The sequence below is a fragment of the Schistocerca gregaria genome, chromosome 5 (genome assembly GCF_023897955.1).
Source record: "Schistocerca gregaria isolate iqSchGreg1 chromosome 5, iqSchGreg1.2, whole genome shotgun sequence".
NCBI lineage: Eukaryota > Metazoa > Arthropoda > Insecta > Orthoptera > Acrididae > Schistocerca > Schistocerca gregaria.
The window spans coordinates 146,075,777-146,093,812 of record NC_064924.1 but is presented as its reverse complement, the minus strand read 5'-3'; the positions used below and the strand labels follow the sequence as shown (position 1 = coordinate 146,093,812).

General features: G+C 42.7%; 1 protein-coding gene across 1 annotated transcript in view; it reads right to left on the bottom strand.

Moving 5' to 3' along the window:
- LOC126272296 (cytochrome P450 6k1-like) overlaps positions 1 to 16,862 on the bottom strand; it is a 54,916-nt gene extending 38,054 nt beyond the window's left edge. Inside the window, exons 1-4 of the mRNA XM_049975060.1 lie at positions 16,822 to 16,862; positions 12,275 to 12,504; positions 8,461 to 8,699; positions 2,100 to 2,362 (exon numbers count right to left, since the gene is read on the bottom strand). Of these exons, the coding sequence (XP_049831017.1) occupies positions 2,100 to 2,362; positions 8,461 to 8,699; positions 12,275 to 12,494 (722 nt within the window). The 5' untranslated portion in view covers positions 12,495 to 12,504; positions 16,822 to 16,862. The remainder of the gene's footprint in view (positions 1 to 2,099; positions 2,363 to 8,460; positions 8,700 to 12,274; positions 12,505 to 16,821) is intronic.
- Positions 16,863 to 18,036: the final 1,174 nt, after the last annotated feature.

The window sequence follows — 18,036 nt, the reverse complement described above, 5'->3', positions numbered from 1 at the left end:
CTTCAGTGCCATTCTTTACTGTTCAGCAAAGAGTCTTGCTCCCGTTTTTGCCCGCAAGATCGACGCCAACCTGTCGATAAACGACCCGGGAATGGTCACAGGAAGTATTGATTGTTGAGACACCTCTCTTTCCAACTCCTGGAATCATGGTGTTGTATCTGGACACGTCGTCCGTCAACATAACATAAAGTCCTGGCTGAACCACGAGCCTGCCAGCGCTGCATCTTCGAGAGCTAAACACAGATATTCCCATATGAAGACTGCAACAGCAACTTGTTTTCACGGACAACTCTGACAGCCACTGGTGCAACCAGTGGCACCCGCTTTGCCCACAGGTGGAGTCCACATCGCCAGTATGAGGCTAGGTGGTAAAGACACTACTTTTGTCTGACTTGTCGCGAACCTACAGGTAGGCAGTGCTATATTCCTCTGCCGACACAATGTTTAGGCTGCCGCACGACCATGGCAAAGTAGTTCCGATTTATCCACCAAACCAAGACGCAGTTCCAGCCAGCCATCTAGGATCGAGACCAACCTCCAACCCAGAAAAATTTCGCCTGCACTGTTCCTATGAGCAGCCAACCGGTCGATAACGAGCCTCCATCTCATTAACCTTGTCCTCTGGAGACTGTGCACTGGAAGTGGTCTTCGCTAATTCATTGACGTCATCTTGGACACCTTCGACTTTGCCGTCACCACGAGCTGCCAGCTGGTCAACAACGAGGCTCCGCTCACTGACTTTGGCCTCTCAAGACTCCGGGGCCAGGACTTGATATTCGCTGGTTCATTTACTTTTGTGATCGTGATTGTGGGCAGACATCGTAACTGTTGTTTGTCTAAACTTTCTCACGACTCTGGGACCAGGAACTGGTATTCGCTGGTTCATTGGCTTTTATGATCATGATTATGAGAAGACATCGTAATTGTTGTTTTTATAGACTTGGAAATTGTACTGTCCAGCTATACATTAACTGTGGTTCTCTCCAGTCATATTTCTTTCCTACTTTTCATTTTCTCATCAAATTCTAGAAAAAATTATTCAGAATAGAATGAATCTTGTTTTACATCTAGCTGGAGTCTTATCTCATTGAATGAGACTGTGTACAGACGCTTCATGTGGTGTGGAAAGCTATTAGATATGGCAATAGGACTGATTTGATATTTGTAAAATGAGGGTGAGTGCTTGCCATTATATTTCAAGAATGTTAAACCCTGTTGTGGATGAAGAGGAGGCACGAGTCTTTCCAGAAGAACTGAACGCAGAGAAGACAGCAGGACTGCTCAACTGGTTCCGACTAATAGACAGAAGACAAGAGCTGACAGCTGGTCAGAGATTACATGCAGGGTCACCACTAAACGTCAGGAACAGGCTACTGGGAACTTTATTGAGATGTCGAGTTGCAATACGTCGTTTACCACTGAGGACAATTCACAGCAAGAGAGACTTAAATTGTGCAGAAAAACATCAACTGAGACACTGAGGGGCTTTTTGTGGTGTTCATCAATGTGTCTCGCTTTTGTTTGTGGCGATCAGATCAACGCCTGGTGGAAGATCCTGGGAAGCAAAGATTGTCGAGACCTATACCTCTCCAACTCTTTGAATCGTCGTAAAGGGAGCTATTGCATGTGACGAGATGGCTTGGTGGCTCCCCAGTATGTGGTAAGAATAGTAAAGCCCTTTTATCATATACTTCATAACCAGAGTGTTTTGCACATCGTTGATGGGCTGCCTGGTCCCCTGATTCATCACTCTATGGGAAAATACACTTCATATCACCCTCCACCCATTTAACTTCATGATCTGACATAGCACGTTTCGGGCATCGCAGGGGACAGCAGTCGGAGGGTGTTTGCTTCCCTATCACAACGAATACCAGAATGTTCATCCCTGTGGTCACACCTCACGCCAATGCTGATGGTGGACATTAGTTACGAGTTGAATAAATGTTTAATCATTTAATATTCATTATGTGATGTATATCTTCACACAGTTTGACAAATATCGGACTCATGTTTCGTGGTGTAACACTTTCCATTTACATGTATGCATAACATCGAAACTAGCACCGAGTGAGAAAAGTGGCAGTTTTGGAGCTTACCTTAGTAGAGTCAAAAGTTTGGGATTTATAGATGCGATAAGTGTGTTCAGGGTGTTCAGTGGGCCCTGCGAGAAGATGCGCCGCCCCCACTGGCGGAACTCGTTCTCCGGGTCCCGCTGGGAGTCGACCTGGATGCCGAAGGCGACGGACGCGACAACGTCCGTGGTGTAGCGGGCGCTCAGCTCCCGCATCTCTATCACCTCCCCCCGTGTCGCCGGCTCCTCCAGAACCTTCACCATCTCGCGGCCGCAGTCTGCCATCGTCTACAAGGACACAGGAACGTTTCGTTACTGACAGCAAGTTTTGTGGCAGTAGCTGTCTGCAGATGTTTTTCTCCCAGATTCAAAACGTGCCATATCTGACGTAAGTGAATCGATGAATTCGAAGACGTACTGTGCCTCAACAATTAAATTTACAAAATGTACATAATATGTTCTGAATTCTTAACTACTGATAATTACCAACTCAACATATTCTTGAAAGTATATTACATTGTACTTGGACGGTAAGCATAATTCATTGATGTTGTTCTTGTTGTTGTGGTAAAAGAAAGTCATTATGATCGATTAATTAGTGTTTTGACTGATGAAACTGAAGTTTTAAATAATGGGATAGTTAGTTTTGTATTGGTGAAGGTTGATAAAAATAATTGTGGTAAATCTTACTTCGTTTTGGCAGAATTAAATGAGGTATTATTCAAGGAAGATGAAGATTTAAGTGGTGAAATTAACGGTGCAGAGGTTGAATTACTGCGGCTGTTACTTTGGAGGAAGGAAAGAGTGTGTTTGATATTGAAAACGATGGTAAAACGATGGATTTTAATGAGGATTTAAAGTCAACTGATAAATTAGAGATCAGGAGAATTCAGAAACTGGCGATGGAGAATATAATGATTTAGAAGATAATTTTAGCACAGAATGGTACGTCAAGGAAGAAAGTAAATATTGTATTAATTATTGGAGAGGGTGCGGAAAAATAGAGAAGACATTAGTGCCTCACTTGTGGGCACAGGAAGAAGAGGTTTTGAAGGGAAAAAAGATGAAATGGAGGTGAAGGGATGGTTTAATGAATTTTTTAATGGAGATAATGTGATTGAGGGTTTGTCTATAGTTTCAATGTGTATCATAAATCTGGAGGAGAAAGGAAGGGACATCATCGAAACTGACCTTTTAAGGGAGAAGTGTTTAGAGAGGGAAGAAATAATAAATATTCACCCTATAATAAATATCAATGTGGGTAACGAAAAAATAAGTGTGCTCCTCGATTATGATAGGAATGTGTTGGCCATTTCGTAAAATGGAAATAAGAACAGGAAATTAGTGACTTTTCTGGTCACTACCGTTGAGAATAAAACTGTAACCGGTCGACTGTGCAAACCTATAAAATGTGAAATGCATTTAGGCTGTACGTGTAGTGCATGTTGTTTTAGTGTGAAGCTTTTTATGGTTAACAGGTTAGTTAAAGATGCTTTACTGGGTACAATTTTTTGGTGCAAGTACAAAACTTTTCTGAATTGTGTAGAGAAATGTCTTGAATTTGAATTAAAAAGTAAAAAACAAAAAGTGGAATCCAAAAATCTTTTAACTGGAGACCAGCGAACTGAACATACAGGAATCACTGAAGATTGGGGTAAGTATTGTATGAATGATGAAATAAAAGAAATAACTGGGTTGTTTCAAAATATTTCTAACTTGAAAAAAGACAAATTCTGTAATTTGTAGAGTTGGTATGAGGACATTTTCTCAGACAAGTATGGTAAATTTTGAATATTTTATTGAGGTGAGATTACATAAGCCTATCACAGCAAAGCTGTACGTAATTCCTATTGTTGATAGAGTGCCTGTGTGAACCAGATTAAAACAAATGTTAGAATGGGATACTGTGGAACAATAAGTCTGTTATTGTAAAACAGTTCCAATAGTTAAAAAGAAAGATAGATCAGTTAATAATACACGCTTCCAAATTGGATGTCATTGTAAGAGAACTCCATCAGCCAGGCAACGTGGAAGAATTCTTATAGAATTTTAGGAATGTAAAACTGATATTGAGTGTCGATTGGGTCTCTTTCTTCTGGAAAATTATGTAGGCTTAAGAGAGCAGTTAACGCAGAGATTTTTCATTTGAAGGGTGATTGTACCATTTCAAAGTTGTGCCATTTGGAATAACGGTACCAGTTGCGATTTTTGTGAGAGTGCTGCGTCACATATTACGAGATCGACTGATGAGAAAACTTGGGATCTATGTGGACAATATTTTAATAGCTACGGAATCTGGGTGTTAGCATAGTGAGTTTTTGGAAGAAGAGCTTATTCTTAAACAGAGGAGGAATGACTTTAAAACTTGATAAATGTGAATTTGTTAGAGCATAAATTCAGCTTTTAGGTCATAACCAGTGAGAAAATTAAAGCAATTTCGGAGTGCAAGAGCGCAACTACCAAGACGCAATTAAAGTCATATCTAAAGTTGTGTAGATTCTACTAAGAATTTCTGAGTGATGGGGGACTGAATAGACCTATGTAAACTTCTGAAAAGAACTCGACGTGGATATGGAGGATAAGTCTGACAGAGAATTGCTAGTCATGAAAGACAGTCTAAGTTTAAGTTGTACTACCCCAACATGTTGTTACCATTCTATTAGCTTTGAACAGTTCAGGTTATGTCATCGGATGTGAGGTATTCCAGAAAAAGTAGACGGAAGGAAGAAAGAACACGGAAGTGTGGCTTTCTCCAGCCGTATGTTAAATAAACAACAGTGCGTTTCCAGTATCTCTGGCTTAATAAAGCTCTGGATATTTCTAGAGGGTCGCAAGGAGACTGTACTATTCGACCATAATATACTTAGTTCGCTGATGGATTATAGGTAGATAAACAAACGTCTCGTGCGTTAGGCGATGTTTTTGGTGCAATTTAGTTATGCCAGCAGGTTTGGAGGGTGAACGTTAATAAAACCGACAAACTGCACGGACGGATTTCTGACTGAAGTAGAGGAAAAAGGGTCCTATGAACATGTATCCAGAAATGCGTCGCTGCCACAGTAGATGACCCTGACGAATGACAGTTTTTCTGACCAGGCGCCATGTTTTACCTGTATGTTGGAGGTGATGGGGATAGTAGCTTTAGCTTACACAATTTTGGCGGGCCACTGGCCTGAAACTAATACTAAGGTTCGTCTGAATGTCCTGTAGAGCCTGGTCCTCCAAATCTGATGTACGCGCAATCTGCCACCTCTGTATACGTTCTTCTGTCTGAAAGGACCCATGATCACACCAACGCCCAAAAAGGGCTTGAAACGTTGTGCATTGTGGTTGGTGTCTGTGAAGATACTTGTTTTGATATAGACATGCTCCTCTCGACCGTTTCCATCTGCCTGGCCGTACACAAACACCATCTCGGCTAGTTCCCGATATGAATACCAGATGATGTTGCTTGCAGTACGCTGCGTCAATCACACAGCCTGCAATACACAAGGAACACATGGCACGTGGTCAGAGGAACTGTCATTCGTCAGCTCCATCTCGCGTGACAACGATGCATTTCCGGACACATGTTCACAGGACCTTTTCCCCTCCATTTCCAGTCAGGAACCCGTCCCTGAAGTTCGTCGGTTTTATTAATGATCACTGTGTATAAAAGGCAATGAGAACTGCATCGCAGATGCCCCGGCGTGTCCACAAGCTGAGGAAAATGTCGATGATGAGGAAGAAGCAAACGAAGAGTTTCAAGAGGTAATTGGAGAAAGGGAGATTCGTGCAATAGGTAACTAAATGCGATGAATACAAAATGATGACCCAGAACTGAAATCTATTAAAACATTTTGGTATTAAGCGATAAGAAAAGATACCTCACTATTATAAAATTTGTAAGGGTGTGCTGTTTCCTAGGAAGGATGAGGAAACGGAACTGTGTAGATTATAGTTCCTAGAAAAGTATGTTGAGTACCTGATAGATCATGTGTATTTAAGTTATGGGCATTACAGCACAAAACTGTATAGAGATAATAGGTGAGTATGAGCACATGAGCAATTTAGCCAGACAGGTGTGCGCACAGTTGGACGCTGGTGATAAATGCCAGTGGGCAAAACAGTGCGCTATCCTACACTAGAGAGTAATGCAAAGCATCATCCCTAGGCAAGTTGGGAACTTAGCGGTGGACAATTCGGGGCTGTTCCCAGCCGTTTGTGGTGGCGTGAAATATACAGGGTGTTACAAAAAGGTACTGCCACACTTTCAGGAAACATGACTCACACACAAATAAAGAAAAGATGTTATGTGGACATGTGTCCGGAAACGCTTAATTTCCATGTTAGAGCTCATTTTAGTTTCGTCAGTATGTACTGTACTTCCTCGATTCACCGCCAGTTGGCTCAATTGAAGGAAGGTAATTGTGACTTCGGTGCTTGTGTTGACATGCGACTCATTGCTCTACAGTACTAGCATCAAGCACATCAGTACGTAGCATCAACAGGTTAGTGTTCATCACGAACGTGGTTTTGGAGTCAGTGCAATGTTTATAAATGCGGAGTTGGCAAATGCCCATTTGATGTATGGATTAACACGGGGCAATAGCCGTGGCGCGGTACGTTTGTATCGAGACAGATTTCCAGAACGAAGGTGTCCCTACAGGAAGACGTTCGAAGAAATTGATCGGCGTCTTAGGGAGCACGGAACATTCCAGCCTATGACTCGCGACTGCGGAAGACCTAGAACGACGAGGACACCTGTAATGGACGAGGCAATTCGTCCTGCAGTTGACGATAACCCTAATGTCAGCGTCAGAGAAGTTGCTGCTGTACAAGGTAACGTTCACCACATCACTGTATGGAGAGTGCTACGGGAGAACCAGTTGTTTCCGTACCATGTACAGCGTGTGCAGGCACTATCAGCAGCTGATTGGCCTCCACGGATACACTTCTGCGAATGGTTCATCCAACAATGTGTCAATGCTCATTTCAGTGCAAATGTTCTCTTTACCAATGAGGCTTCATTCCAACATGATCAAATTGTAAATTTTCACGATCAACATGTGTGGGCTGACGAAAATCCGCACGCAATTGTGCAATCACGTTATCAACACAGATTTTCTATGAACGTTTGGGCAGGCATTGTTGGTGATGTCTTGATTGGGACCCATGTTCTTCCACATACGCTCAATGGAGCACGTTATCATGATTTCATACGGGATGCTCTACCTGTGCTGCTAGAACATGTGCCTTTACAAGTACGACACAACATGTGGTTCATGCACGATGGAGCTCCTGCACATTTCAGCCGAAGTGTTCGTAAGCTTCCCAACAACAGATTCGGTGACCGATGGATTGGTAGAGGCGGACCAATTCCATGGCCTCCACGCTCTCCTGACCTCAACCCTCTTGACTTTCATTTATGGGGACATTCGAAAGCTCTTGTCTACGCAACCCCGGTACCAAATGTAGAGACTCTTCATGCTCATATTGTGGACGGCTGTGATACAATACGCCATTCTCCAGGGCTGCATCAGCGCATAAGGGATTCCATGCGACGGAGGGTTGATGCATGTATCCTCACTAACGGAGGACATTTTGAACATTTCCTGTAACAAAGTGTTTGAAGTCACGCTGGTACGTTCTGTTGCTGTGTGTTTCCATTCCATGATTAATGTGATTTGAAGAGAAGTAATAAAATGAGCTCTAACATGGAAAGTAAACGTTTCCGGACACATGTCCACATAACATATTTTCTTTCTTTGTGTGTGAGGAATGTTTCCCGAAAGTTTGGCCGTACCTTTTTGTAACACCCTGTATATGTGTAGTAGTGGGTGTATTTTCTAAATTTATTAAATTATATCTGATATTGGAAGCAAATATCAAACCTCTGATCACCAAACTCGCAAAGGATTTCTTCACTAAAGTGCTAAAAACAGAGAGGTAGTTGTTTGACAATTTATCGCAGTTTACTTCTAATGTGTGGAATGGTTTTGAGAACACTCTAGGCATCAGACACATTAAAATATCTATATGTCACCCACCAGGCAACACTTGTGAATGCTCTACGCTGGAAATCGGCCACCGGTGTAGGATATATGCAAATGGAAGGAATGTATAGCCTAAATTAATAACGCTATTTAAATAACGCTAAAAGTAATGCAATAGAGTATTCACCTTTTGAAGTAGTGACTGAAAGCAGACCAGTGTTCTTGCTTACAAAGGTTGTGGAATTTCCACGACGCAGACCACTATTGGCAGCAGATAGAGAGGGAGGGGAGTAAAGGCTCGTGAGGAGAAGACGCCAAAAAAAAAAAAAAAAGCGGCATCCTGGGCGATGTAAAGGAATTAAATGCGAAACTGAGGACTGTGTTTTGGTGGAGGCTAGGCAGCCGGCTCACCTGGAACATCATCTTCATCTTCCCAGATGTAAACGTGGGCGTCAGCTTCACGCGTAACCTTCGCCACTTGTTCCCACGCAACGCTAAAAGATGTTGAGACAGAGGTTCTTTCTGGTTTACTGGTGCCGCTCTGTCCTGGAAAGTCCAGAAGTCCTTGACGAGAAGGCTGCGGATCAAATCTGGGTCCACTACCACCAAGGTCGGTCGCTTGAAGAAGTATATACCGCCGAAACGATTGCCTGAAAGAATACAGAAGTTTTAAATACCAACACTGATACTGTGTCTAAAATGAATATTCGTTCAATGTATTGACACATACGTACTCTAAAAATCACGATGAAGTTCATGGCAGGAAATTATTTACAAATGCGCTACCACGAACAAAAAATGTAGTAACTTTCACTGTGTACAATCCATCAGCCTCTGTGCCGTGGTTTGCAGCTATGGGAATGTTCACTGTTTTTCCTGTGGTCGTTTATGAACGATCCTTTTTTCTGCCATGATGAAAGTCATATACTGCTAACTCTGTATCGGTAATGTAGAGGAACTTATGAAGACTTGTCATGTGTTTGTTTACCGAGATTCATAAACTTCATTAAAATATGATTCTTTTACTTATTTACTCGGCATCATTTAAGGATCTAGTCCTGTCATTTAGTCTACATGAGTGTAAATGTTACTTACATATTGCAAGGGCGGGGAATGGGGAGGGATGTTTTACCATCAACAGTCACACATCAAGGACAGATCACGTTCCACATTTACCTCTTAAACAAGACAAGACACCTGACAACCCTATGCCAATCAGAAAACAAGGAATAGGAGATATGTATATTTTCGCACTTTATTAGAATATAACATACGTTTTTCTAGGTCATTAGTCTTTAGTTTGGTCTGATGTTGCATTTCGCCAACTTCTAGCTTCTGGTAATATTTTGAGATCTACATAACTACCATATGCAACATTCTCTACAATCAGTTTTACGTATTTAGCATAAAATCCCCCTCCCCACTGCATCTTCCAGCATCAGGTGAACTACTCCTGGGTGACGTAGCTGATGAGGCTGTAATGTGTTCCTTCGTCTGGTAAGCTTTTTCATTCGTAACCTACTCTATATTTGGTCACATTCATCGACACAACTAAATTTCAAATACTTCCAGTTTCTTCTTATCCAGTTGCCAATGCCCCTCACTCCACTTTCAGATAATGCTGTACTCCAGAACTTTCAGGTCCTACCGAAAGTCCTATCTTCCTCCAACCACTAATCTGACTTCAGTTATAGGTTTAACATGTAATCCAAATCACGACACAACTCGGAATTTTAAAAACTAGCAAACGATAAATATGTGGTGATTGCCAGATAAATATCTTACCACTGATGGAGAGTAGAATCCTCACACATTTGGGTACATAGGCAAGCACCCACTGACTTAGCTGTTGAGCCACACAGCACTGAACGTCACACTATGCAGCAGTGTGGCAAGCTGTTACACACTGTACGTTACTCTGCGGGGGCATACTGAAGCTTTGAACGCTGTTTGACAAAGATATTACACCATTGGAGTCAGTCCATGGCCCAGCACTTGTTTTAAGTTCATCGTTCTATAGAGGACCAGGACAGTGGCTTCTGCAGGCGTCGTAGTAGTGTGATGTGGAATGTGGTTTTGACCTGTTAGATGTCTGAACCTTTAATGAAACATTACTGCCAGTTTACACATTTATTAACACGAAGTGCAGGTCGTCCTCCTCACACTGCTTGCAATCAGGCGAGCTGGCGAAGCACTTTTCAGTCCCGTATTTGCTGATGCAGGTGTGCCCTGCAGCATCGATGTGGCGGCAGTGACTCACATAGAAGGTGCTACGTCACAGACGTTAGTCGCTGCTTTAGTGCTGAAAATACAGTTAGGGCTGTCCAGTGGCCTACAGCTCTGATAATCGATTTCCAGGGCGTTCCGCTGGGCATCGGATACAATATCCAGGAAAGCTGCCCACCAGCTGTTCATTAAACGGTCAAAGTCATGAAGAATCAAGTCACAACCTCTCTGCAGCAATTACTGCACTCCCACAGAATAGTAGCGGTTGACCATATCGCCAGGGCCCCTCAGTGAGGCCTGCTGGAGCCTGCTGTTGGAAGGCACCAAAGTCTTCCTATCAGCAAGGGAGAAGATAAGCCAGAAGCAGCTCTCAGCAGAAGAACCTATCAGATCTAACTGGCGGTGGTATCGTAGATTGTAGTCGTCTTGTTAGACTGTGGATGGAGTGTCACCGGTTCAGTCTTACAATTGGTCAGCTGCAACACTTAGAATCTAGCTGTACAAGTCAGGGTAATTGTAATTGTGGAGCAGCATCGTTGAGCAAGGCTAACTAAAAGTGCCCTAGTCTTCTGAGCTTCTTAGCACTCAGTAACACACTGCAGTGTCACAACTCTTCCTTTTAGGCCATCAGTCTACTTATTTCTGCAGCATCAGTGTGCTATAACGACGTTATTGAGTCTGACTTCGGCGTTGTTGATTCATTGTCCATGGACACCAGGATGACGTTATGCCCTCTTCCGTGTCAGGTCATTCTGCCGCACAGGCATCCCGGTCGTCCAGCTCAGGTGGGATGGCAACTGATTCGGTAGTGTGCCCATACTACATGCAATATTGGCTGTTCTTGCAGGGTAACATTCTGATATAGGTATTGGGCACCCATCGGACTTCTCCACTGGATGTGGAGCTGTCGTGGGAAAACTTAAACAGTTTTTTAATATCCGCCTGGGAAATTATTCTGGGATGTAACAATTCAGTTATCAATCATCTGGGTGGTCTAGAGAGAGAGTGGTACAAATTTTGGCTCCTATTCCAGAAACTGCTATTTTGTTACATCGAAGAATTTTAGATACTGGATCACTGACTCAATATCTGAGCAACATCAAATCACAATGATAAAACAAAGGCAAATAGACAAAATCATGGTTATTGAATAAAAAAAGAACAAATACAAGCAATGGAAAAGAGTTGAAAATTTGGAATATTAAAGAAAAACTGGATGAAAACAAAAAGAAATATAGTGAACATCTACAAAAAATGGATCCAGAGAGACTACCAAAGACCGAGAAAAGATTAGAACTGCATTAGACTACAAATGGTACAATATGGAAACCTCATAAGAAATAGGTAAAAGATTAACCCTGTTCTCATTTCATACTTTGGTGAAGAATCATTCTTCAGGTAAACCTCTTCTGTGTTTAAGAGTTTGTATGCGCTCATATTAAGCAACGACTGCTGCATCATCAGATGAGAGCACACACAGATTGCAGAACTGTACGCGTAGTAAAGGAAATGAAGTCGCAAGATAAATTCAAACCTACAGCTTTCAGTATGTGTGTCTGTGTCGCTGTTGTACTCATTGGAGATGATGGTTGTAAAGCCTTATACGACTGTAAGCACAGTGAGTTGAAAGAAAAGTCACTTCTCGTACATACGCGGTTGTGTTGGCAAAACTGCACCATCTTGATCTGAAATATTCCTCATGTGAACCCCCAACCCCCACCTTGGATGTAAGAAATTTTCGTGCAGTGGACAGGTTGTCAGACTTTTCTGAGGGAAGAGTTGCAATATTGTAGGAACTAGCATATTTATCTCAATGCACGTTATGGTAAAAAGGTAAAAAATAAATTTTTATTTCTGCCAAAAAAAAGTTTTCCAGGAAAGAAAAATTGACTAACATCTTTTCTGAGGACGAAATTAACCGAAACGAAATATGACATTACCCTTGCGAGTCGTCTTCGAGATAATAATGGATTTAAGTAATGTCTGCATTCCATCTCACCTTTCAGTTGCCGGTATGCCTCAGCCATGTCCAGCGGCATCGACTGCTTGCCCACAAAACTCTTGTAGATATTGCCAAAAGGGAACTGCGGTTCCAAGTAAGGCGCCCCCTTCTTCTGCCAGTACTTGTACGAGTGGGAGAACCACACGTACAGGGCGACCACTACCAGTGACAGGGCTACCAATAGCTCAGTGAGCCAGGATTCTGCGTAGAAAGCCATGTTGAAGACTCTGAAACAGAACCAGAAATGGGTAAATTGAGTCCTATGAAATGAGTTTGCGTCTTCTTGCTTCCTTCCACTCTCTTCTCCTTGTTTCTATTGACACTATCCAGTCTTTTTTAGCCATGAAAAATAAATAACCCCTCTCCTCTCCAGAAATACAATATGTAGATTCTTTATTATTATCCCATGTTGTATACGATGTTGATAGCCTGAAGCCCAAGAATTTGGCACAGCAGGAACACAGGCATAGTAGGTACGTAAGGGAACTGACTTCTTGTTCATAGCCATTTAGGGCACCTCTGTTACTCGTAAACGAAGTTTTTATCGTAGCTGAAAAAGATATTATCATCGACATCTTTTATGAGGTCAAGAGGTACGTGATTTTTTTCGCTTACACCTGAATCTGAATTACATAGCTAGGCTCGCGGCAAAATAAGCTCACCGGAAAAAAAATCTATCGCCAACTTTCAAGAGCACCCTGGTTGCTTTGGACACCAGGTGGTCAAACAGTGAGGTGACAAAAGTAATTGAATTCCTCCTAGTACCGTGTCGGACCTCATTTTGGCTGGCATAGTGCAACAACTCGACATAGCATGGACTCAACAAGTCGCCCGATGTCCCTGCAAAAGTATTGAGCCATGCTGCCTCTGTAAACAAGTGTAATGTGCTGCGAATACATACAAAGATAGTTCCCTTATCATTTAGCTACAAAATTGCAGGCGAGCAACTGGAAGCAGTTAATTCCATAAATTATCTGGGAGTAAGCATTAGGAGTGATTTAAAATGGAATGATCATATAAAGTTGATCGTCGGTAAACCAGATGCCAGACTGAGGTTCATTGGAAGAATCCTAAGGAAATGCAATCCGAAAACAAAGGAAGTAGGTTACAGTACGCTTGTTCGCCCACTGCTTGAATACTGCTCAGCAGTGTGGGATCCGTACCAGATAGGGTTAATAGGAGAGACAGAGAAGATCCAACGGAGAGCAGCGCGCTTCGTTACAGGATCATTTAGTAATCGCGAAAGCGCTACGGAGATGATAGATAAACTCCAGTGGAAGACTCTGCAGGAGAGACGCTCAGTAGCTCGGTACGGGTTTTTGTCAAAGTTTCGAGACCATACGTTCACCCAAGAGTCAAGCAGTATATTGCTCCCTCCTATGTATATCTCGCGAAGAGACCATGAGGATAAAATCAGAGAGAATAGGGCCCACACAGAAGCATACCGACAATCCTTCTTCCCACGAACAATACGAGACTGGAATAGAAGGGAGAACCGATAGAGGTACTCAGCGTACCCTCCGGCACACACCGTCAGGTGGCTTGCGGAGTATGGATATAGATATAGATGTAGAGATCACTGCGAAAGTATTGCCAGCGCAGGATTCTGTGCTTGAACTGACCTCTCGATTATGTCCCATGAGTGTTCTATGGGATTCATGGCGGGCAATCTGGTTTACCAAATCTTTCGCTTGAATTATCTAGAATTTTCTTCAAATGAATAGCAAACAACTGTCGTCCGCTGGCATGGCGCTTGTTATGCATAAAAATTCCATCATTGTTGTTCTTGAACGGCTGCAAATGGTCTTCAGGTAGACACACATGACCTTTTCCAATCAATGACCGGTTCAGTTGGACCAGAGCACTAAGTTCATTCCACGTAAACACAGTCCACATATTATGAAGCCACCACCAGCTTGCACAGTGCCCTGTTGACAACTTGGGTCCATGGCTTCGTGGGGTTTGGGCACACTTGGTCCCTAACAGCAGCCCTTACCAACTGTAATCAGGACTCATCTAACCAGGCCACGGTTTTTCCGTCGTCTAGGGTCCACCTGATTTGGTCAAGAGCCTGGGAAAGGCGCTTCAGGCGATGTCGTGCTGTTAGTTAAGGCACTCGCGACGGTCGTATGCTGCCATAGCCCGTTATCGAGCACATTTCGCCTCACTGTCCTAACGGATACGTTCGCCGTAGGTCCCACGTTGACTTCTGTTGTTGTTTAACGCAGTGTTGTTTTTATGTTACCACTGACAACCCTATTCCAACACTGCTGCTCTCACTCGTCAATTCAAAGTCGTCGAACACACTGGTTTCCCCGGTGGCTGGTAATGCCTGAAATTTAGTATTCTCGGCACGATCTTGACACTGTAGATCTCGGAATATTGAATTCCCTAACGATTTTTGAACTGGAATGTCCAACGAGTCTAGCTCCAACTACCATTCGCGTTAAGATTCTGTTAATTTCTGTCGTGCGAACATAATCATGTCGGAAACATTTTCACATGAAGCATGTGCGTACAAATAACAGCTCCGCCAATGCACAGTCCTTTTATGCCTTCTTTACGGAAAACTACCGCCATCTGTATATGTGAATATCGCTATCCCATGGCTTTTGTCACCTCTGTCTACGACCCTACACCGCTGACGAAAATCATGTAAGAAACAAAGAGAGATTTAAACATGACAAGTGCAAACGCTAAAGTACCTTGTGTGTGCAAAAGTACAGGGAGGGATATTATCATCGTACTTTATAGTAAATCTGTGACAGAGAGAGTAGTGAGATACTCATATATGAAATCTGCCCATGCAAATAACTTGCCTGAGCAACAGCAGCATAACGGGAATTTCACAATAATGTTGTTTCCCTTACACCGACAAAGGGTTGTGAATAACAATATCCAGTCAACCATAAACACCGTTGTAGGCAGATAAATACAGGCTGATTCAGGAGGGAAGGTACATGCTTTTGGGGGTAAGAGTATTAGTAATTCTGAACAAAACAAGTAGTATGAACATATATCCTGTTCGTGACAGTTTCCGAGGAAATTAATGGGAACAGTAGGGAAAGGGACAAATGTAGGCGATGGTCAATTAAGTATTGTGATCTAACGTTTCTGTTAGTTATGACCGAGCGACGTGGCGCAATGGTTAGCACACTGATCTCTCATTTCGGAGGACGACGGTTCAAATCTGCGTCCGGCCATATAGATTTAGATTTTCCGTTATTTCCCTAAATCCCTTCAGGCAAATGTCGGGATGGTTCCTTTGAAAGGGCAAGGCCGACTTTCTTCCCCATCCTTCTCTAATCCGATGGGACCGATGACCTCTGATTGGTCCCCTCTCCCTAATCCACCAACCAACAACCGTAAATTGTGTATATTTCCTCACAAAAGATGTTCATAAAGACCACCGTCAACTGCAATGCGTTTTGTAGCTCTTGTAGACTCCTGCTGTGTTGCTGATCGGAGCTCATCCGTACGATCCTTTACGCTTAGTTTAGCATACTCATGTAAATTACGAGCGAGAAGTTCCTTTGTGTCCACTCTGCGCGCTTGTAGACTTGGCTCTCGAGCTAAGCCCACAAACAGTAATCTAATGGGGCAAAATTGGCTGACCTCGGTGGCCAAGAAAAGACTCCATGGCGACTGATCCAAAGCCCAGGATACGTTCCAGTGACGTACTGTCACTGGCCGCTTGAACAGCTCAATACCGACAACAACGTCACTTTTGTTGTATACGCATGTGAGTGCTGGTGAAGAAGGGCATTCGAGTGAAGCCCGTGATTTTCAAACACATTTATACCGGATAGCGTTAAGAACAGGTCATATCTTCATTTGAAGTTTTTTTGTTCAGGATCACCAATACTATCGCACCTCCAATCATGTATCTTCCCTCCTCACTTACCCAGTATAGTTTTACAGAACACTACGTAATGTTTCTACAGTCAACAAATATCATTCGTCGTGAGTATAAAAATGAAACAATGAACTGTCTCAAGCGAACACAGTCTGTGGCAGTAACATTAGGTGGCTAACCGCTACTACAGCACTCCATACCCTGATAATACTGGTCACCGACGCCGGAGAGGCATTAGGCAGTCTAAAATACCTCGATCGCAATGAAAATCTGAAAAATTAACACAACGATTACGATTTATTTGCCGAAAGTCTCCCCACCAAAGTTTTAACGCACACATTTCACATGAGACTGCTTTTGAAAATCCGTTCTTCTCTTTTATGCATGGTACGCACGCCCACCATTGACAGACAGAACTGTACTGTAATCAAAACAGATCAACAATTGAGACAGTACCAACAGTGCATGCGCACTGAAGATCAAGGTCAACCGTTTGCAAATCGGTCTCAGGCTGTATGAATTTCTTAGATGGACGCTAACTCTGCCAATATTTACTACTGACATGGAGAGGCTGATAAGTGTGAATGGGGGAGGGGCAGGAGGTGAGAGCGAGGGAAAGAGAGAGAGAGAGAGAGAGAGAGAGAGAGAGAGAGAGAGAGAGACGAAGCGAGAGCGTTGCCACACTCACCCGCTCTTTCCACAGCTGCAACTGGTTGCGTCTCGCCTCGGCATTTGTATATAAGCGGCCGTCTGCTAATCAGCGGAGTAAATTATCTGTCGGTACTGCGCTGTGGTGGATAATAACTGTGTCATCTGAAGTCAGCAGGGAAAGCCCGTCAGTCCGAGAGAAAGATACACTGTCACAATGACAGAGGCAAAATCGAAGCTGCTACGCATTTATACGGAAAAAAAGTCAATGCACCTGACGATAAGAACTACAGCGTGAATTTAGACATATCTTACACATCACTGAGTCGGGAGATGTGTAAAAGATTTCGGTGACATCATTCTCCTTATTGTAGGTGGCTACTTTGTTTCATGTCCCATGAATGATTGTAAGGATACAGAACTAGTCATTTTACGTTCATTTGGATGCAGACCTTGAAAGAGACGTAGAGAGCAGATAGTAACTATAGACAGTGGAGCCAGTGAACAACAGGATGTAGCCGGCAAGTGCCTACCATTTTGAGTAAGAACAAGAGAAAGGCATTTATGTGCAAATTTAGGTGCTGACCATTTTTTTCAGATGTAAACTAATAATAGCTACGTCTCACATTTTACATATTACACATATAAAATTTCTTCTACGAAACAAAGGAGTTGTCAAGGACAAAGTTTTTTCAGATAGTTTTCAAATTTAATTTTGCTGTCTGTCAGACATTTTATATCACTGGGTAAGTGATGAAAAATATTTCAGGCACTATTCTGCTCCCCTCTTTTTAAAAGTAAAACCTAACACAACATGGAATAATGAATGTCATTTTTTCTTCTGTGGTTGTGATTATGTCATAATCGTTTTTAGCTGTAATGTATTATTTACAACAGACTTCAAGAATACTTACTGAATAAAAATACTCGAAATGTGATCACTTACTGATTTATGCCTCCCCAAGGTTTACTATGATTCGAAATGCAAATGTGGCTGGACTAAGTTGTATTGGGATTTAATGAACGTTTTCTTTCAGTTTTGACGATTAAATCCTAGTACTTTTTTGCTCCCCGTGTGTTACGTCTGTCAGTGGTGTCCTATCTTTAGATGTGCAGAACTGATTATGTTGCGTCTCTTTTAAATCGGAAGAGAGACTGTGGTGTCACCGCTAGACTGGACGCTGATGACCACGCTGTTTAGCGCCCGTAAACCTCAAACACACACACACACACCGCTAGACACCACACTTGCTAG